We start from the raw sequence: 22,278 nt of genomic DNA, 5'->3' as shown, positions 1-22,278 counted from the left end.
TTGGTGGAGATTTGTCAGCTGCATATCCATGATGCTCTTTCACATCCCAAAGGTGCTCTACAGGATTGGGATCTGGTGACTGTGGAGGCCACTGTGGTGTTTTTTTATGTTAATCAGTTGGCACCAAGGGGCCCAAAGTATGCAAGAAAATATCCCCCACACCATTACATCATCCCCAGGAGCCTGAACAAGGCAGGATCGATGTTTTTGTGCTGTTTGTGGAACATTCTGATGCTACCATCTGAAGGCTGCAGCAGAAATCCAGACTCCTGAAACCAGGCAACATTTATCCAAACATCTAATGTCCAAGTTTGGTGAGACCGTGCAAATTGTGGCTTCAGTTTCCTGTTCTTTGCTGATGTCACTGGCAACATGGTGTGCATAGTTTGGATGTAACGTTGGCTGTTATTTGAGTTTCTGTTGTCTATCTGTTCAAACCATTCTCCTCTGACCTCTGACACCAATGAGGTATTTTCTCCAAGAGAACTGCCGCTCACTAATTTGATATTTTCTCTTTTTCCAACCATCAGACCATTCCCGTAAAGAGGTGGCTGTGCAGCAAAATCCAAGCAGATCAGCAGTTTCTGAAATACAGCAGACCATGCCACATTCAAAGTCACTTAAATCGTCTTTCTTCTCTAATCTGATGCTTAGTTTGAATTTCAGCAGCTCCTTAGTCTGCATGCATAAATACATGGACCTGAAGCCATGTGATTGGCTAATTAAATATTTATGTTAAGGAGAGGTTGAATACACCCTAATAAAGTGTCCAGTAAGCGTGTTAACGTATTACCTCTTGCTATTATTGGGCCACGATCAATAAGTAATACAATAATTTAAAAATAACAACACACTAAAATCAAGTGTTGTTGAAGTCTATTTTATTTATTATACCTTCCAGTTCTTTTACTTGTTTTGTTCTCAGTTCCTCTTTGAAATCTATTCCAAGTTTGTTTTTGAAGACGACGATGAAAGCGTGTTTTACGCTTCCTTTTTAGAGGGCGTCCCTCCGCGGAGACACATCCTGACGCAACGTCGGGCACAGAGAGATCTGAAGTTGGGTGAATATATCCTCGAGTAGTGCCGAGTCATGCAAACTGGCTTCTGCTGTTGTGATACCACTTTTTTTTCTTCACTCTTTTGTGAAGTAGGCAAATTACGAGAGCGAGTCGGCGCTCTGAGGCATTGTGTACTTTGGCACAACATCACTGCAGTCCCACACCAGCACAGGCGAAGTGCGCGTGTTTGTACTGGAGTTAGTTTAGGTGAGTGGAGCGCTCCCTCCCTCCACTCACCCCACCCCCTCCCTCCCTCCTCTGGCCTTATCAGCACGGGGGCACCTGCACGCCTGCGCCAAGCTCTCCCAGCCCCTCCATCATCTGTCCCTTAGCTCCCACATCCATTACAGGGCAGGACTGATAGCATTTGCATGTAGACCGAAAGAGGGACAGAAAGAGAGGGAGGGGGAGAGAGAGAGATGTAGGAGAGTGAAGCAGGGGGAGGCGGAGGGAGCATATGACACAAAGGAGAGGGAGAGAGAGAGAGAGATCGGAGCATTAGAGATAGGAAGAGGGAGAGGGAGGCTGCAGATATCGATGGTGTTAACGATGGAGCGTTAGGATCCAGGGAGGTGACAGTTAGCCAGACCCACGGCTGGGGGTAAAGACATTTGAGGAGGGGGGACTCCTCCTCGGTGAGCTCAGGGGGAGGCGGAGGGAGGAGGAGGAGGATGGGCCTCGAACACAGACTTGCAATGGCACTGCAAAAATTGGATTAAAGCAGTATGGTAACGTTTTCTGATATCCTTTTTTTTCTTTCCTTTTTAAAATTTTTCATTTTCATTTTCCTGCGCTGCTTGTGTCTCGTCCTCGCGTGCTCGCTGGCATCACGTCCCCGCGCGTCTCCCGCTGAGTGAAGAATGCACAGGCATCACCCTGTCCTCTTGTTTTCACGCCATAGACATCTGCCATCTCCATCCTCATCCTCACCGCTTCTCTCCCGACCTTCAGGAGTCTCGGCTTCATCCACGGCGTCGCTCCGTGGATCTTTTATTATTATTAGTATTATTATTATTATTATTACACGTTTAAACAGAGACACCGCGTCAGGTTTGAGCACCACCGCAGCCGTCGCTATATGCCGATTTGCGCTTTTTTTTTGGTTGCCTGTTTTCACCCATACGTAACATTGCACCCCAACTCACCCCACTTCACCCCCTCTGATCCTGCGAGTGATGGCCACTCAAAAAAGCATCCCACTTTTTATTCATCTATTTTTTTCAGAGATCAGAAAAAAAAATGATTTGTTGTTTTTCCATCACGGGGCTGCAGTCATGCGTTTTCCTCTCCATCACACCGTGATTGTAACCTACTTTTACAATCACAGCGCGTGCTCATTTCACGCAGTCGCGCAGATATAATGTAAAATAAATCCTCGCGCCATCCCGCAGACAGAAACGAGAGCAGTGCTGTGAGAAATATCTCACAGCACTGCTCTCGTCATGTGTGAGCCCAAGCTCGTGTCTGAGGGTCTGATTGCTGCGTTTTGACGTCAGGCGGAGAGTCATTATCAAACGCGCCATCTGCCAAAGCCGCACATAAACATATAATACTGACCAGGGAATCCCCGCGTGGATCTGTCAACGCGGGGTCTCGTCGTGTAAAAGGGATTACATCCTCAGGCTGTTATGTTTTTTGTTTTTCTGAAGGAAAAGTCAGACGAACGTTCAGGCAGAAATAGATTTACATACACGCTCAGCGTGTCTTTAGCATTAAAGTACACGCCACGTGCTGCACACCTTCGTGGGTTTACATGTGTAGTTTGCTTCGATCTTAACTAATCGTCATCGTCTTCTTCTTCTTCTTCTTCTTCGTTTTTTGAGGCTCAGCAGGGCAGGAAGCATCATCTAATTAATGCATGGTGGCCTTTCTATGTGGTCTCTAATCTCTCCGCTAGATCGGTTAAAGCTAATATGCCCCGAGTGGGCAAAATGACACATTTTGACAGTCTAAACTGCTCCCATCGAAGGAGGTTTATTTATTTTGTTGAGTGATTTTACTGAGGTTACTCATGTGTTTTGTTTCTGGCAGTTGAGATCTGGAAAATATAATCTGCAGTTTAGAAAAACAGAAGAAATTTTGTTTCCTGCAGAAAGTAAAGATTCAAATACTTTACATTTTGTCTGTTTCTGTGAAGAGAATTTTTTGAATTACACACAACTAAAAATGAACTGAGTGTTTTATGTATGCGACCTATATGATGTACTTTAATTATAAACGAAGCATTACTGTTTTATTGTCATACAGCACCAGTCTTGAGCCAACCCTTATCTCTTTATATTTTGCTTCGGCTTTCCAAAAGTCTTTCAAAGTTTTTTTCTCACTTTCAGTCCAATCCTTGTACCTTGTACCTATGAGTCATTCAAGAACAAAAACAGCATCTAACTCAAGGGATGAACTAGTGTTGTCTCTATATGTGACAGAACATTAGCAAAGAACCGATTTTAAATTGCATCATATCTAATAAATATTTAATAATAGATTTTTTAATAAGTCTAATCTAGGCACTTTGTTACTAGCAGCCTGTCACAACAGCATATAACTTGTTTCCATTTCTTTAGCTGAATCTTTGAATAATGCTTAATATAAAGTTTAAAGGAAGGAAGGAAGGAAGGAAGGAAGGAAGGAAGGAAGGAAAGGAAAGGAAAGGAAAGGAAAGGAAAGGAAAGCCCTGACACAGGACCTAAAAGATGCATCTGACCTTGAATGTCCTTCAAGTATCCTGGATATCCCTGAAGGCTACTTAAAGAAATTACAAGAATTACAAGAAAGCTTGAGTAAGAGAGTTCAGGCGGTCATAACAAAATATTGAATTTCAAGCTCGTTGGAGTTGTACAAACTCTGTTTGCCTTAATGTGCTGTATTTATGTTAAGTTTGCACATGTAAATCACTGCACATATTTCCCATTAACACACATAGACATAAGGAGTGGCTCAAGACTTTTGCACAGTAATGTTTATGTGAATATAACACCAATAATAACAGTAGTACCTGTGTTGGCACCACATGTCTGCAGATGAACTTCTTTTCTTGTGTAACCCAGTCTGTGAAGAGTCAGCTACAGTGAAGATGTTTCTCCAGCGCCGTTTATCTGAATAACCTTTGTTATCTCTACTTTTACACTTTTATACTGATGAGGCTCTGATTCCTTAGTTTGACTAACACCTCTAATGTATCTGGAGCAGTTGTAGCTCTCTTTTCACCCCTGAATAGCAAGTCACTGCCCTCTTGTCCCCTCAGCTGGACAAGAGTGAGGTGGCAACTCTAGGCCTGCCCTCCACTACCAGCCATGGAGGCTCTGACACCAACATCAGCATGGACGGAGCGGGGGCAGCAGCGGCGGTGGGGTCGGTGTCTGGGGGCATGGCGGGGGGAGCGGAAGGTGCTGTGGCCGGTGAGCCGCAGCGGACACGTGCTGCTCTGGAGCATCTGCAGCAGAAGATCCTAAAGGTCACCGAGCAGATTCGCGTGGAGCAGGAGGCGCGTGACGACAACGTGGCGGAGTACCTGAAGTTGGCTCACAACGCGGACAAACAGCAGGCGTCCAGAATCAAGCAAGTGTTTGAGAAGAAGAACCAGAAATCGGCACAGACTATTGCGCACTTACACAAAAAACTAGAGCACTACCACAAGAAGCTGAAGGAGATAGAGCAGGTAAGTGTGTGTGTGTGTGTGTGTGTGTGTGTGTGTGTGTGTGTGTATGCACGTGTCTTTCTTCGTGGTCTATTGGAACATTTATCTTATGAGTGACTTGAACAAGTGTTCAGTCTATCTTTGGGAGCGCAGTGGAGTCCAGAAATAGACTGATGATTTCCCAAACACTTATTTAAACCAGTGCATCCCCCCTGTGCCTCACCTGATTCTTCACAGGGACTGCTTTCCTCATCTGTGTTATGAGGGTTAAAACTTACCCTCATAACATGATCAGCTCTCTCCTTTAGGATCCTCCACTTCTCTGCTTCCTCATTCCTTTTCCCCTCTTCACAGAATGGGCCAGCCCGGCAGCCGAAGGATGTCCTGCGGGACATGCAGCAGGGACTGAAGGACGTGGGAGCCAACGTTCGTGCTGGGATAAGTGGATTCGGAGGTGGAGTAGTTGAAGGGGTTAAAGGAGGAGTTTCTGCTCTCACGCACACGGCCGTTGTCTCCAAGCCACGAGAGTTTGCCAGTCTTATAAGAAACAAGTTTGGCAGTGCTGATAACATTGCTCACCTAAAAGACACGCTAGAGGACGGAGTTGGGGGCCACGCTGAAGACACCCCCACGCCCCGCGCCCTGAGTGGAAGCGCCACCCTGGTCTCCAGCCCAAAGTACGGCAGCGACGACGAGTGTTCCAGTGCCACGTCCGGATCCGGAGCGGGCAGTAATTCTGGTGGGGCTGGTGGAGGAGGAGGGGGTGGTATGTTAGGCCCAACGATGGGCAGCCCCAGATTGGACGGGCACCACCACCACCACCATCACATGCATAGTTCATGGGACTCTTTACTTGAGGGTCTGCAGGAGATCAAGGCCAGCCAGACGCACATGGAGGACGCCATCGAGGACATGAAGGGCCAGCTGCAGAGCGACTACTCTTACATGACTCAGTGCCTGCAGGAAGAGAGATACAGGTAGATGTCCCTGCAAAGAAAAGCAATCACTAACGTGCTACACTGAACATCAAGATGCAATTCACACAAGGAAAAAACAACTCAGTCCCCACTGCTCCTTTTAAAATCATCATTAAATATGTACTTTAGAGCAGGGGTGTCAAAATTAAGGCCCAGTCGCCAAAAGTGGCCGGAAAAGTGCCGTCCACTAGACGTTATTGGAAAATGTGAAGGAGGGCATCGGGTTTGAAATTTCTGACTACATTTTCAGAGCTTTACAGCTTTTCCTTCTGATAAACACCTCCCCTCTAACAGTGCATGCAACACAAATTAATTATTCACTTAATAATTCATTATTAATTAAGTAATAGATAAACAACAATAGCACTCGGAGAGCACAACTCCCCCTGAAGGTCAAGGAGTATACTAAAGCTTTTGTTTTGCACCATGCTGTCTGACCTTTGACCTATGACCTTAAAGCCTTAAATGCTAGTGTATTCTATTATCTTTACCCAGACGATTGGTGCAGAATCGGCCAAAATCTTTGGCTTCAATAAGCTGCAATAACTTCAGATTATGACATATCTTCATGCAGTGTGTGATTTTGTCATCGTGATCAATTAGGGCATCATATTGAAAAGAATTAAAAGCGTGTTCTCTCCATGCCCTTTCAAATGTTTTTTTTAACCTTGGGCGCTAGAAAATGAAGGTCAAGGTCAAATGCTTAGCCAACCTAGGTAATCATGTCATTCAAGCCTGTTATACTGTTGTGAAGATTGAAGATCCATAAAACACTGTGGGTAATATAAAGTTTATACTGATTTTTACATTTGGTGTGACCATGACCAGATTTCCTCCCAAATGAAATCAGCTGAGCTCTTATTGATCTCTACCATCACACAAAATTTCAAGATGGTAGAGTGGTAGATGGTAGAAAGCAACAAACAACCAGAGGATGAATTAAATACAAGGAAACTTCTATTTTTTTGCCCTCTACTAAATGTATGTTTTGTACAATGAGTCCACAATAATAAAAAAAAGACAAATAAATGACATCACAGGGATTAAATATGTAGATAAACCATGTAAAACAAGTTTGACATGCATGCTTTGGAGTACAGTGTGTGCTGCGCTGTGTGTTCAGGTACGAGCGACTTGAAGAGCAGCTGAATGACCTGACGGAGCTGCACCAGAATGAGATGACCAACCTGAAACAGGAGCTCGCCAGCATGGAGGAGAAAGTCGCCTACCAGTCGTATGAGAGGGCGAGAGACATTCAGGTAAAAACAAAGACTTTGGAGTTTGCTAGAAGTTGGGATCAGAGCTGTGTGTGGGCAATATGTTTCTCCAAAACCTGTATATGCTTCAAAGACGTGAACGTACAAACTGTGTTTACTGACTGTGATTTTCAGAGGTAGTCTCAACTCTGACTAAAGCAGTTGAATTAAGACATTATCGTTCCCTGTAAAAGGTGTCTTAGATTTTCAGGCCTTTTAATGAGGTTTTGAAAAACAAAATCACACTAAGTGGGTTCATTTCTTTGGGATCTGCACACACAGGAGGCAGTCGAGTCATGCCTGACCCGCATCACCAAGCTGGAGCTGCAGCAGCAGCAGCAGCAGGTTGTCCAGTTAGAAGGAGTGGAGAATGCCAACGCTCGAGCTCTGCTGGGGAAGCTCATCAACGTCATCCTGGCGCTCATGGCCGTGCTGCTGGTCTTCGTCTCCACTCTGGCCAACTTCATCACCCCTCTGATGAAGACCCGGGCCCGCGTAGCCGCCACCGTCCTGCTGACATTGCTGCTGTTTGTGCTGTGGAAGCAGTGGGACTTTGTGGAGCTGTGGCTGCTGCCCAGCTAAACTTCCTGAAAGACACTCTACAGGAGGAAGAGGAGGAGGGGATCAGAGAAGCTGATTCCAGGTCAGTTCGCCATCACTGAAGGGACCCAGAGACTGAAGTGAAATGAAAGCCACTGCGGCGAGTTCCCTTTGAGTTTGAAGGCGGAGTGGGAGAGAACAAAGCATGGCACTTTTTAGTCGAGACCCGGCCTACAGGGAGCGCCGAGAGGTGTTTACAGAGCAAAAACAAGTGAAATTCTCTGCTTGCCAAGTGACAAAAGACAACCTTCCCTCTCACCCACATGTACCGGCACTGATGACCAACCGTCGATAGCATCGCTGTCACCAAAAACTGAGTTTCTTGCAAGAAATCTTTGGCCTTTTTCTAATGATTTATGATACATTCATTACAAAGACAGGAGCAAAAATAAAATGCCCGATCATGTTTGCTGTAATCTTCATGTTGAAGCTAATGTGTATTTGAGAGGAACAAGGTGTTTTTTCTTCTTTTCTCCATGAATGTTATGTGCTCATGCATGTCCTCATATGTGCACTGAGATGCATCTAGCTGGCATGAGTTAACATGTCATTACTGACAGACTGAATCTTCTATAACTGCCATTTTGGTGTCAGAATTGCAGCGCGGATCTGTCGTATCTCCACTCGGTGTCATTCCCGGTTTGTTTCACATTCTTCTCTGGTGTTGAAGCAGTGCTTTTTCTTTCGTTTTCCCTTTTTTTTTCTCTTGCAAATGAATGAATAGTTAAAAAAAATCTGCTACAATTCACCATACTGACTCAACAGTGTAAAAATCTGCTCTGTCCACAAATGCATTTTCATATTATATCTATTGTAGAACTGCTACTATCCACAGTGTCAACTTAACTGGCATGTTCAAAGTTTATATCCAGTTTGCAAAAAAAGGAAAAAAAAAAGAAAGAAGAATTATTGCTGTTTTATTAAACAATGTAAGAAATAAATGATTTCATATATTAGGCTGACCTTGAGTCATCTCCTCATCGTCCTTCACGCCGACACCCGTTTGTTTTTTTTACTTTTAAAAACGTATTTGCATATGCAGGCACCAAAGTGTATTCTCTTTTGATTGCTTATAATAATTGTAAGATTATTGCATATAAATGGGTGGTTTTGCTGTTACAATGTGAATGCATGGGAAGCATAAAAAAGCAGCAGAGAGTGGATAAAGCTCCAGCTCTGACTGTGTGCATAATCATCGGATTACCTTTGGTTGGAAGAGGTAGGCCAGAGGGACGGGTAAATGTTAGTTTGCGGTGAGCTTGGCCATCCTTTTGCTCCACCCTTGACCATTGCATACAAACAAAGTAACATAGATCTTCCATAAAAGTCAGATATGAAGCATGGAAAAAGGGAAATTTAGGAGCTTCCAGTGTGAAAGAGTCCCATAAGCTGATTGATCTTAAGCATTTAAACACATACACATACCTTAAGGGAGCATTTGTAGAATGCTGTTTCAGACACTGTTGGCATATTTATGGATCACAATTACTGATTCATATTTTTTTCATTTGGGAGTGGCGGCCACGCCCCTGATCACTTTACTGTTAAGGCAAGAAAGAGATTTACATTTGATTATGAGCACCATCCTTGGCTGGATCAGATTATATTTCTAAGAACACATTAGTGGTTAGGCCTCGGATCAGCTGTGCATCCATCTGGTAACCTGATTATTTCAGTTCTACTTTACTCTCTTGGCTCAGCCATGAAGCTAAATTCATGAAGCTGCTCATAACCTTCTTTTAATCAGAATCACCACTCCCTCTGGAAAAAATACTATATAAAAATAAATAAATAAGCAAGAGAACCAAAGCATCTCAATTTTGTTTTGTCTTTTTAATAATTACTGTCAGGCAAAACCCATATGACCATTACATTTATGACAGGTATTCTTACAGTACACGACAGAACTCAAGGGGATCAGAGCCGGTGGCATGGCCACACCTGACCGCTAAAAAGTAAGACATTCATCGTCATTAGATTGTTCCAACTGTCACAGAGTTCACAAATGTATTTTGCATTTGACTCGTATCAAACACAGTTTTTCTTGACAACCTAGCAAAATCTAAAGACCTCGATAGAAACAGCAGAGTAGAAAACAATAAAATAAAAAAAGACAACAGAAAAAAACCCCAAAACACATTGTATATAACAAGCAGAAGAATTCCTGATTTTCTTAAATTTCCTGTCAAGATGCGAGATGTACAATATATTGCTTTCAGGTGCTCAACTCAAAAATGGGTACCCCAAAAAAAAAAAAAACTGATAAAAGAAAGAAAAAGAAACCACACATTCTTCAGTATCTACCCTTTAACTCGCGTCCCGTCTCCGGCAGGTTAAGAGAGGCGGCGTGTCCAACCCAGGCTCAGACCGGTCTAACCGCAGGAGGAGGAGCAGACACTTCAAGGTGTTACGGGAGCCGACAGCAACAGCTCCTCCCACAGCTTTCCACTGAGTGTCTGATACTCGTGCTTTTTGCTTCTTTTCATGGAACAGAGCGGCTACAAAATAAACTAAAAACAAAAACTATTCGTGTTCACTGAGAGCCTTGAGCCTAAGACACAGTATCCAGTCACAGCAGTACATCTGAGGGAGAGGACATGAGATACAAATGACACAGGGGTGAGTATTAAAAGTTTCCATAACTGACGTTTCACGATAATTAAAAAAGCTGAGCAGAAGGCAACATGGAGCGTGGACCATCAGTGCGGTCGCTGGCAACGTTAAAAATGTGTCGCTTCATGTAAAGCTCAGCGGTCAAACGCACGATTACGTGTAAAAATGCACATCGTCAACATTACTGTGGCCAAACGCTCCAAAGTCCAGAATCCGTGTTGCCTTTTTAATGTAAAATGCTGTCTCGGGGAGAGCGCCTGGTTGTTCCCAGACTCAACAGACACGAGCCTGATGGTTGTTGTTGTTGTTCAGCAGGACAGAGTCCGACCACAGTCTTCAGACCAGGAATCAATACGCTGGTCCTACAGGCTGAGAAACCTGGGCTTCATTTACGAAAATGTTTTCTTACCGAGTCAAAAGACATAAACCCAGAGCTTTCTGATCTACTAGCTATGGCAACATTACTCACCACTATCATACTTCTTATCTGGATTGTGCTGCTAAAATGTAATGACATCTGGGAAAGCGTCAGAAAACCTTTTCATGAATGCAGCCCTAAGTTTCCACGCACAGGTTATCATCACAGCGAGAGGTACCTAAGCAGACCTCTGGGTATAGAAGAGAATATAGGCCTGAGTGTTGCACACTTCCTCCACACTGCAAACCTTCATCTCAGAGTCATTACAGTGGACCCAGAAACCTGAGGATAGCAAATGCACATTAAAAAAGATGTTAAAAAAAACAACAACACAGCAGAACATTTGCATCTTAATTAAACCACAGGATGCTATGCGCTCTTCCTCACCTCCTTCTGTATTGTAGCAGTATGCGGTGTAGTGCCCTGAGCCGAAGCCTTTACCATGATGCATAACTACAGCAGACAGATCGTAGGTGTAGCCTCCTCTGTGGACAGAGTGACCTGAGCCTGTGCAGCAGTATGGTTTGATGTTCAGAACCTGGTCAAAGGCCACATGGACGCCGATTTTCTCCCTGTGGTTCCGCCCCGACCATCTGCCGTACAACAGGCGATAGTTAGTGTTGCTACACTTCACAAGCCTCGTCTTACAAAATAAATAAATAAAGGTCGAGCACCCCAAGTTCACAACGCAAACAGAAAAAACAAGATCAAAACTACAGGAAATCCTGAAATTTCTTTGAGAAATTTCAAAGAACTTGGTTTGGAAGTATAAAAAAAAATATATATCAGCCTTTACAGAAACTTGCCTGAAGCGTTTGAGGTGCAGCCGGAGAACCTGAGGTAAACGGTAGATCAGAAGCTGCTTACATGCTTCTGACAGAACTAAGGGTTTGTGGGATGATTTCCGTCTTCTTTCTGAAACCATGAAACAAGGAGATCACAGGTTACTGATGCGAGGCTTTGTTTCCGCTGCACAAGTGACGCTTTCTTGCAAAATCTCAGGCTTTGCGAAAGTGTTGTGTGGCTCTCTCAAAGCTGCCAGCCTAGTTTTTAAGTCACTGCCTCCGCCGGAGCTGTCAGCAGGAGATTAAAGAGCTTCTTAGACAATGAATAAATAAATAACACCGTTGGCTTCATTAATCTGTTGAAAGCATTCAGTCATTCAGGTAAAGGTCACTTTACACACAAATGTTCCTCACGGGTACATTCAGATGCACCCACAGTTCTACAGTGTACTCTGTATGCACACCATGGGTGAAATCTGACAATACATTACCTGACAAATCATACTTGAGGTAAGTGTTTACACTTTACTGATGTTTATTTGATGATTTGGGACAACAAGACTTCGCACTTCAGTAAATACAGCAGCTTTTACCTCACCTCCCTGAAATGAATTACTTAAACATTTTTTCCTGATAGATCCTGTCTCCATTCCAGTGAAAACTTCTAACTACATAACTGGAAAATCTGTTTTCTAGTAGCGGGGTGACTAGTTGTTCTGTTTACTTAGAAGAAATGGCTACTTTAGTAGGAAAAATGCAGGAAAACAGAACACTAGTACTTGAATGCAGCTTACATATCTGGATGTATGCGAAGCCGGCAGCCTGAAATTTGTCTCAAAACCCTACGTGACCATGTGATGTGATCTGTGCGTGCCAGGCCATTCGTGAGTAGGAGGATGTCTGTAAAGTTTCAGACATTTGTATGCACAGGAATTGTGAGCAGCTGATCAGTATTCATTCAATATTTATTCAAATGTGGATGTGCGCATTTGTAAAACAGTTTTCCGTGTGGTAAAATTGCTTTGAAATTGCGTGGACTGAAGCACCTGCTTGTGTGTTCTCCAACGCTACACACACATCAATACATACATTTGTAAATCTTGCTTTATGCATTTGGATCACACTGAATGCATGTGTAACACTTCGGAGACGAACTTCTCTCCATCCTGAAAAATCAAGTCTTTTAACTGAGAACGTCGGGAAACACATGCATGCGGTCGTAATCCTGCGCAATCCTCTTCATTTATGCGACAGTTTGCATGTTACTATTGTGCGTCTGATGAGAATGAAATGACAGCTTTTAATTAGTCATGACCCGGGTGTGCGTTTAGTTCCGATGCCATCAGATTAACAGGAAAATGTTCTGTACGCTTCATTTTTACAAGTTGCTGTCCTGACATTCTCAGTTATTCGTAGAAATACCTCGCAAGAAAAACTGCATTGACCTTTAAAGAAAAAGCAGGGTCCGGAATCAAAATGAATAAATCATGAAGGGAAATCTATAACTTTAAGTTCCACTTTGGATAATAACTTATTTAAATCCAATTCCCATTAGAATCCAAATTCATGACATTCATCATGTGAACCCAAGTGTATGGTCCACTATCCAGTTCTCTGTCTGATGAATCAAGAGAATAATTTATCTGCTAATTGATATTTTAGGGTTGATAAACAGCTTTATCAGAATGCATCCAAGTAGTCATATAATAGGCAGATATCCTGAAATAATACAGATTTATTCAACTCGAGCTTAAGAAGCAAAGTCTTATCAGCTAATAATGAACTTAAGACGAGCTTGGCTTGTGGTGCATTAAACATTGTACTGACTGTTGCAGTGGTTGCAGGCGTAGATGCTGCCTTCAAGAGCCTCCATCTCTGTAAACTTGGACAGCATCTCAGTGAGGGTGCAGCTACGCTGGTAAGCCGTCGAGCTCGAGCCTTTGTCTATGCTGTGGTATCGCTCTGGAAACTCCAAAGACAAATCCCAGAATGGCTCTACTGTGTTAGACTTGTGCTTACAGGATAGGCATGTCACCTAAAACATACAGAGAAGAGGAGGAACACAAGCAAAGGTGAGTGTGGCGACAATTCCAAGTTTCAGCTGTAGCAGAACTCTGGAAAGTGCAAACAAATAAATAAACTGATTTAATAAATGAAACTAAAATATCTGCCTAAATTACAAAACCAGACACTTCCCCAGTCTAACTACATTCCAGCACAGGTTTATGCTCTTCATACATGACCACAATCAATCAACTGTCTTCTTTGGCCTGCTCTTCCAGGTAACTGCTTAACCCACCGTGTCTCTGCATTTTATTCTTTAATGCAGATGCATGCCTCTTTTTTATTACTAAACTCACGATCTTAACTGTGATTGGTTAAACCCTGCAAACAGAGCTGAACAGATGCAGTTATAACTTTTTTTGTTTGTTTATTTGTTCACAACACCAAAAGCACATCACCTTGAAGTGGATTTAATTTTGAATTTTAAAAATTAAATCACAATTAGAATTGCAGAGTGTCGCCTTTGAAACTGCTGGACCGCTGGACTGTGTAATGCGTGCATGTTGCATGGGAAGCGTTTTGGGTACTCCACCTTGCTCCAACAGTCCAAACACATGGATGTAAGGTTAGCTGGTGATTCTAAAGCAGCTATAGGTGTGACAGTGAGCAGGAATAGTTCTCTGTCTCTCTCTGGCTGTACCCCGCCTCTCGCCCTATGACAACCAGGATATCTATCATAGGGCTGGTGGATAAGAAAACACAGAGATATTTTGTGGGCATTTTGTCTTTATTGGGAAGAGGAGACTGCAGATAGAGTGGAAATTTGGACATCACAGAGACAATACACTACAACGCACCATTGTAGTGTAAGTCTGGTCCTCCTCATGCACCACCCTAAAATGATTTTGGGAATGTGGTGACGTGACATCACAGTTTTTACATGCAACCACAGACTTGGATTAACTGGAAATCTGTATCCATGGCATCTGTATCTGCAGCACAGTGTAGAAATTTCAGCTTATATATAATTGATATTAACTGATATGGGCCTTTGTGATTGGTAAGAGCACCTAAGTTGATACCTTTTACTGATGTCAGTGGCCGACGTTTATCTGATGTCTCATGTGAATTTTCTCAGTGTTCAAAGTTAACTGGGGACTAACTGAAGGACAGCTACAGGAGCTGATTACACCTCTTCAAAACAATGACTACAGCTTAACTGTACCCGGTGAAGCATGTTTTTGCAGAAGCATCCCAGAAACAGCACCTACTAAAAATACCACTGGGTCATTTTTTTCTCCTTTTTTTATCTTGTCTTCATCTTGTAGGAAGGAAGTTAGACCCAGGAGAGTAAAGAACATGGTCAATTTTCAAAATAAAAGGCATGAAGACTAAAACGCTATCCTTTTACTTATCACTTATTAATTAACATTTATTACTTATTTTATTATCAGATTTGTGTCTCTGGCACAACGGGGGAATATAAATATACAGAAATAATAATGAAAGCAAAACAAAACACAAAAGTCAAAATCTTGGCATTAGCCCAGAACTTCACAACAGACATGCAGAAATGGAAAGCAAGAGGGAAAAGAGATAAATACACAAACAGTGTTGTCCAACCTACATCACACTGGACAACACTGACTGCATGCGGCTATAATTTGGGCCAAATACACAAAGTTAGGAGTCTCACCTGGCTGAGTAGCTGCCCATGAAAGATGGTGTTGAGAACCTTTAGCACTTGCTTGGATAGTTTCCTCTTTGTGATGGGGATGACTATCCGCCTTTTGGACCCCTCTGTGTCCAGCTCCTGCTGCACCTTGTCCAGCAGCTCACACAAGAACTCCTGGGCATCCTGCTGGTCGTATCCACGGAAAGCCGGGATGAGGTTCCACACAGAGTGCAGCATGGCAAAGGGAGATACTAAAGACCACCGGCCTGACCACATGACCCTGAAAAGCGTATGTAACTCATGGCACAGAGACATCTGCTGGCGGGTGGAGCAGCGAGGAGGAGGCGAGACGCTTTCCTTTTTCCCCACGGGCAAATTCCAACAGCCCGCCTTCCCCATACGTCCAAGAGGGTATTCTGCCAGCGCTGTGTTACCACTGCTGACCACACCTCCTGTCACCCCCTTCATCCCCTGGGAGTGGTTGGTCTTGGCCAGTAGCTCCTCAGTCTCACACAGGTCCAAAGTGAGAAAACACTCCCTGAATTTCTGCAGGTGGCTCAGCACTTGCAATATTGAGTTCATGTAGCACGTGTTCCCCAAGTTGCGCAGACCGGTGACCCCCGGAGCGAGTCTCCGTCGTGTGACTGCATGCGTGGAGTAGTATCGCCTCAGTCTGGCAGCTTTGCCATTCTGAGAAGTCTTGCGGGACAGGGTTAAAAGTGAAGGCTTCTTTTGGGCAGGAGGAGGAGGTAGGCGTTCTGGAGGGTCGCGAAATTTGCGTGGAATGAGTGTGATGGTTGAACGTGGCGCCTGAGTAAGAAGCCTAGCACTCTTCCTGGGAGGAACATTGCCAAGTTCTTCCATGAGTCTCTTTTTCACCTCCTTCTTTTGTCTTCTAGCTTCCTCGAGTTTCTCTTTACGCTGATTCTGGAGCTCCTGATGTTTGCTGATCCACATCCGGAGCATTTTCCCCAGGAGTGCTTTCCTCCTGTGCCGCAAGGCCAGCTGCATGGCGGGCTGCGGCCCACTTTCCCCAACCCAGGGAGTACACTCCCCCCCTGTTGAAGAGCGCAGTGAGCGCCTACCCGGGCTCCGAACAGTGGAGAGCGCCCCTCTGAGGAGTTTGAGGTCACCCTCTGCGTTATCGTTGAGTACATAGTCTCCACAGGCAAAGCAAAAAACATCCAGCTCTCGCACCTCCATAGCCAGCGGATGGTGCGACTCCTGAAAGTGTTTGAGTGAGTGCTCCTCCATAAACCGTCCACAGGCCACGTGGGAGCACTTGAGGCAGGCCCACACCGAATCGGTGGTGCTGCAGTCGACACAGTGCCATTTTTGCGGATTAAGGATCGAATGGTCTTGGCCTAGGCGAAGGCGTACCACGTGCTTACAACGATCCATTGCTCCAGATACACATGTGGCCTCAGCGATAGGACACACGTCCCGCAGCCAAACAGCAACTCATTCTGTAGAGGAAGAAAAAAAATAAAGCAAGATTACTGCTGATAGCAGAATCCAGTGTTTTTGTTTTCTGTTTTTCTAATGAAAAGACTGCAGTGTATAAGCAACTGTCACAAAAACAAAAAAGAAAGAAGATGTACTAACTGGAAAAGGAGTTTTTGTGATCAAATTCTGGACAACACATCACAACATCTGCAAAGAACACAACAGGACAGTTCAGCCCGATCACCCATGCCCACCGTCAGCACCAGCGTCTCCAGAGAGAGTCTGAGAAATAGGGGTGAAAGCTGCAATGAAAAAACAGACAAAGCAACCACTCCACCCCACCCCACAACGACAGAGATAAATCACGCACTTCTCCAATTCATGAAAACCATGCATTTAGGAAATTCTCAAAAATCTATCTTTACACAAAAAAGTGGACTGAAAACAAGTGATCATAAAACTTCTTAACAAAAAGTAACATAACTAAATAACTCAGGAAGTGACTTTATTGTGGGAATCTCCTCCAGTTGTGACACTGACGGCCCTGGTTGACATTACTGTGAATAAACGTGGCAAATGATTGACATCTACAGGAATCACACACGGAAAAGGAACTGTTATGTCGCTCTCGTTCTTTAAGAAAATCAACATGTGGCCATTTGATCAGGGGCAATAATTAAAACGGAGCTTTCGGGCAAGGAAATGATGACATGAACGTCTGTCTGTCCATTGAAATGATATTCTTAACGTTAATGGATGTAGTTATGTACCTCACCAGTACCAGCGCTGTGCTACATCACTTTCTTTTTTATCCATCTCTTTGTGTAAATGAGCCACTACATTAAAATAATAATAATAACAATGGATAAAAATAATAATGGCAGCATCAACTTTCAGGTCGGCGCAACTGTTTTTCAGTCGCATGCCAAGCTTTTTGCACGCTACAAGTTAACCGCCTCAACTCCTGCATGTGATATTCACAAATGTTAGAATTTCTCCACTGTGTCTGTCCGTGTTTTAAAAAGGATGCCTTCTGGCTCAGACAGGCTGGCTCTTAACGCCATGCTAGGCTATCCCACCATCACCATGCTGAAGAACAAAGAGCAGCCAGAGAGCGACTCTCCAGGAACATCCAACAACTTTGTTGGTCCGAGACAGCCCAGCAGGCAGCAACTTAGCTGCCGCCGCTAACCGTTTTTATCCACGGCGGCTGTGCGTAGGGTTTACACCGCTTGCCCCCCCACCTCCTCCCTCCCTTCCCTCTGCTGTGTCTCGCCTAATAACGCGCGGAGTTAAACACGGATTTATTCGCTTGGCTCCAAGCAGCTAACAATTCGCGTTATCTGCTCGCCACAGTTGCTAACGTTAGCTAAGCTGCTAACCTGTTTGTTGAGGACAATCGAAGTTAACCTAACGGCTGCCGTCGGTCGCTAACGTTAAGGCTAGCAAACTGCGCCGTTAACCGTTAAAAAAAAAACTACCCGGTGACATTCACCGCAGGAAGCCGGCTGCTGAAACGCGGCTCTCGGCCCTATCGGTGCCCCTCACTATATTTGCAACACCTGATAATGGTAAAGCTGGGTAACGTTACCATCGCCAGCATCCATCCATCCGGTGTACACTCAGAGAGCTGCTTGTTGTCCTCCTCACAGATTGAACAACCCAACTCTCGATCCGAGCACAGACCCCGCCGCTCTCATTGGACTGGGGCTGAGCGGGAGCCGGGCTCTCATTGGCGGAAGGGTTGAACAACAGGCAGCAGGATGGACCGTCCGTCCGTCCACCCACAGCGGCCACATGGAACAATAACCGAGGCCAGAGTGGAAGCCGGGTTTAAGAGGACAGCCGCTACCCCTGACCCCCGGTGTCCCCGTTAAACCCCGTGCGCGCCATGTGTCAGCACGGTAGTGTTAATCTGGTAAAAAACACCTGAGGCGCGTGCGTGTACTGTGCGTGTGTTTAGCTTTAAGCTCCCTATTAAGCGCTTCTCCTTTGGAGATCGTGGTCGTGGGGAGGGACTACTTTCAAAATGCGTCAGCGCAAATCAGTGTAATTCAAGTTTAAACATAAAAAGAAAGCCGCTGTCTAGAAGAAATGCGCAGCATTCAGGGAGAGTTTGAAAGCTTAATAACATATCACAAGTTCTAAAAGAGAAGTCATGTCAGTTTTAATTATAATACAGTTGTGGTTACGGTGCATATCCAGGATTTTTTCACACGAGATTAGGAGACGCATGGATAAAAATAACCAAATTAACAATAGCAATTATCGTAATTTAGTAGGACACTTGAATTATATATATATATATATATATATATATATATATATATATATATTTTTTTTTTTTTTTTTTAAAAATTCAATTACTGGTAATTTAATAGGACATTGTTCTGCATTTTTACTTTTTTCCCCCTGCTCTAACATAAGAGTCCACTCGATGCCAAGCATAAGTGAGATCTTCAGATTATCGTAGATTAAAGTGTCTATTCTCAGATTTTAGAAGCTAGATCCAGTCTTTTGGACATTTTAACAATCCAATATAAACAATCGAACTTACTGTCACCCTAAGATATCTGCACAGATACTTCTTTGTAATTTAATAAAGCATTTCCACTGTAAACTCATTACATGCGTAAGCACAAGCCTCCACCTAATACTGGAACACTAATCCAACTGCATAAACCTAGGGATTGGACTGACTATGAAATTCCTGGACCTGTAGTCAACATTTAGTTCATTCATTCCTGTCTTTCTGACAGAGAAAAACAAAGAAATCTGATTGTTTAAAAAGGAAAATCTCTCACCTGCTTGTGACATCATCTTTAAACATTCAGCCAGCGCAAAACTTGGATGATGCAACAGATAAAAATCAACCTCTCTCACTGATAAACGTCATCAGATCAGTTGACAGTCAACAGGGCCAGTGTTCAGCTGATAAATTGGTTCATCCCTGTGTAAACTAGCAAGAAATCAATGAATACTTTGTGCCTCTACTCTCAGATAAAAGTGCACCATCAAAAGGGAATCGCAGTATGAACGCTCAGAGACTTTGACTACTTGTTTTCACCGTGTCTCTTTATTGCAAATGCTTTCATCCAACACTAATGTGAAGTTCTGCAGTGATAATAAAACCCCAGACGTTCAAAAAAAAAAAAAAAAATGCCTGGGTACCAACGCTGATCCATAGGACCAGAAATATACCAACATCTGTACAAACATGGAGAGAGAAAAAAACAGATATCTTTGTTGCAGACTCAGCGCACATTGGTTCCAGGGATTTGCAGCTTGCGCAGTTTGTTGAATAACTCCAGGTACTGAGTCATGGTGTCAACACAGTCTGTTGGTGCAAAGAGTCCCTCGGGCTTGGCAGCAAACACAGATGGCAGTTCAGGGACGCTGGGGCCGAGAAAGGACTGCATAAACTCCTTCATGAGGTTCCAGCAGTCCCCAGGAACGACACAAGGGCAGTACTCCACCTGAGGAAGCAAGCCAGGAGTTAACGCCTCAAGGAGAGAAAGCAGAAGGACGTGACTCGTCTTTATCACAGCATATATACATATACACGCACCTCTACTGATATCCCTCTGGCACTGGAGCTCATCGTCACGGTACCAACTTTTATCAAGAAATCGCAGTAGCGATATCTCGAACCACGAGACTCCACCTTGTGTCCCTTGGCATTCTGAAAGTGACTTTTCAGCTTCACCATGAGGACATCAAAATTTGCATCCGCTATTAGGCAGGGTCCACCTTCAAACAGAGCCAAGCAGCTCAGGGGGGTTTCGGAGTTGTGCATCACATACAGGAGCTTGGAGGGCTGACCTACAATAAACAGACAACACTTAAAACTGTCAGGTGAGATGAGGAAGGAAATGAAAGTTCCACAAAGTTAGAGAGGCAAGGCTGAGATTTGCAGCTGAGGTTTGGACGTGTACAGTGAGGGATAGCAGACATATTGGGCAAAGGATGTTAAAGATGGAGGAGCTGCCAGGCAGGAGGAAAAGAGGAAGACGTCAGAGGAGATTTATGCATGTAGTGATGGAGGACATGTAGATGGTTGGTGTGACAGAAGAAGCTGCAAGGGTGAGATGGAGGCAGATGATCTGTGGTAACATCTAAAGGAACCAGACTTCTGGCCATATAGATATACAACTATTACTTATACTGATGATGATTGTTATTCTCCCACAGATACATTCAAAAACTGTGGCGAAACAGTAGCCAAAGATGCACAGGAGGAATCAGCGGTACTGAAGAGGACAGTAACAGTATGTCGATGGAACTTGTAACATTTCTAAGGAGGTGCACACCAGGCTGCTGAAGCATAAATCCCCAATAAAAGTGACTGCCTTAGTGTGTTGACCTAACTACAGCCAATCAAACTGGTAAATGAACCAGTACACCAGTACTTATGTAGCTTGTTTTAATGTAGCTGAGTACTCAAAAGCACTTCCTACTACAAGTCTCACACTCACATTCATACAGTACTTTTGTCTATGCCTAAGTGTTTTCTAACACACACACACACACACACACACACACACACAGATGGATGCATCAGGGACAAGTGAGGGTTCGGCATCTTGCCCATGGATACTTCAGGATGCAGACTGGAGGAGATGGGGATCTATGACGCTCTCTACCAGCTGAGCCACAGCTTGTGTGACAAAAAAGTGAATTTTGACGTTTCATTGTTTTTTTTTAATATATATGTTATGTTTGCTAATATTGGTAAATAGACTGCACTCAACAGATTTCGTGAAGCGGACATATATATATATGTATATACTGGTTTTGCAAGTATCTATATGACACTGACTTTATTGTACCTATATTATAGTCAGTCTAGTCCTTACATATCCTTTATAGAACTGTGATGTTATATTTGTCACAATTTCTCTTGCCCTCTTTGCCAGATCTCTCTAGAATTTTTTTTTAATGTCAGTGACACTTAGCTGCATAAATAAGGGAGATATGAAAATCACTTTGCCAAAAAACAAGTTCTGCTTTGTGATAGAAATGTTATTTCTTACTCAAAATGACTCAGAATCGTTCGTGAGAGATCTGTTTGACAGATTATAGGCCAATAAGTCATTTACAACAGTTCAAATACCGACAATCTTTTTTTTCTTTGCAAACAATCACACGAAAAGGGGATAAAATACTCTGCAGCCCCACCTAGACATAGACATCAGGTCACCCTCATGGGTGAGTGCATTAATGTGATCTATAAATCTGAATTCTAAAGCTCAGAAACAAACAGATAAAAAATTATTACTGCTGGAATTTCCCGTGGCATGGTAAGTCTCGCAGTCCACGCAGAAGCTGCCTTGCTTCACGGCGCCCAGCTGCTCCAGCTTTTTGTGCAGCATGTCCACAGTCTGCTGCACGCTCTTCCCCTCCGCCACGGGCACCTGGCACACACTGCGGGGCACAGCAAGCAGAGCACTTGAGGGACCAGCATACACTTTGCCCTGTGTCACGTTACCAGCATTGTTGAATGAGACAGAGCCACGCTCCGCGGATCAATGGGACAAAAAACCACGCAGGATGGTTGAGGCTAGGCTAAAACTGTTTGAATATTTAGGGGTTAAAAAACGTTTAAAATCAAACGTAGGTTTAAAAACCACCTTACCAAGTAACACCCATTGATGTTTTGCCTCTCTTCACTTGTAGTACGGTGTTTGAGCACTTCCGGGTTAAATAAAACCCCTTCCGGTAAAGTGAACGGAAACAACAGAAAAAAAACCAAAAAAAAAATATTATTGATAATAAAGAATGGTGAATATTAACACCGTTTCACAATGAAACA

General features: G+C 43.7%; 3 protein-coding genes across 6 annotated transcripts; 1 reads left to right on the top strand and 2 right to left on the bottom strand.

Moving 5' to 3' along the window:
- Window positions 1–1,387: 1,387 nt before the first annotated feature.
- tmcc2 (transmembrane and coiled-coil domain family 2) lies at window positions 1,388–8,410 on the top strand. Its single transcript, XM_040028662.1, has 5 exons — window positions 1,388–1,786; window positions 4,300–4,713; window positions 5,047–5,669; window positions 6,793–6,928; window positions 7,208–8,410. The coding sequence occupies exons 1-5, from the start codon at window positions 1,784–1,786 to the stop codon at window positions 7,505–7,507; spliced, it is 1,476 nt and encodes a 491-aa protein (XP_039884596.1). The 5' UTR covers window positions 1,388–1,783; the 3' UTR covers window positions 7,508–8,410.
- Window positions 8,411–9,339: 929 nt separating this feature from the next.
- On the bottom strand, window positions 9,340–18,372 carry usp49 (ubiquitin specific peptidase 49). Of its 4 annotated transcripts, XM_040028661.1 has the most exons (8): window positions 18,058–18,372; window positions 16,626–16,748; window positions 15,042–16,486; window positions 13,169–13,376; window positions 11,363–11,471; window positions 10,944–11,149; window positions 10,735–10,838; window positions 9,340–10,108 (listed from the first exon to the last, which is right to left on the bottom strand). In XM_040028661.1, exons 3-7 carry the CDS (start codon window positions 16,419–16,421, stop codon window positions 10,735–10,737), a joined length of 2,007 nt encoding a protein of 668 aa, XP_039884595.1. In that variant the 5' UTR covers window positions 16,422–16,486; window positions 16,626–16,748; window positions 18,058–18,372; the 3' UTR covers window positions 9,340–10,108. The 4 variants fall into 4 exon arrangements, with proteins under 4 accessions (XP_039884595.1, XP_039884592.1, XP_039884593.1 ...); XM_040028658.1 differs by having other exon boundaries at window positions 9,340–10,838; window positions 16,626–16,768; window positions 18,058–18,364; XM_040028659.1 differs by lacking the exon at window positions 18,058–18,372 and adding an exon at window positions 17,849–17,995 and having other exon boundaries at window positions 9,340–10,838.
- A 564-nt stretch (window positions 18,373–18,936) lies between these two features.
- med20 (mediator complex subunit 20) lies at window positions 18,937–22,249 on the bottom strand. The gene is made up of 4 exons (XM_040028656.1): window positions 22,102–22,249; window positions 21,745–21,890; window positions 20,035–20,288; window positions 18,937–19,942 (listed from the first exon to the last, which is right to left on the bottom strand). The coding sequence occupies exons 1-4, from the start codon at window positions 22,113–22,115 to the stop codon at window positions 19,721–19,723; spliced, it is 636 nt and encodes a 211-aa protein (XP_039884590.1). The 5' UTR covers window positions 22,116–22,249; the 3' UTR covers window positions 18,937–19,720.
- Between the last annotated feature and the right edge of the window lie 29 nt (window positions 22,250–22,278).

This window comes from Simochromis diagramma, unplaced genomic scaffold (genome assembly GCF_900408965.1).
Source record: "Simochromis diagramma unplaced genomic scaffold, fSimDia1.1 OVJJ01000483.1, whole genome shotgun sequence".
Taxonomy (NCBI): Eukaryota; Metazoa; Chordata; class Actinopteri; order Cichliformes; family Cichlidae; genus Simochromis; species Simochromis diagramma.
The sequence above is the reverse complement of the archived record's forward strand: the minus strand, read 5'-3'. Positions and strand labels throughout refer to the sequence as shown.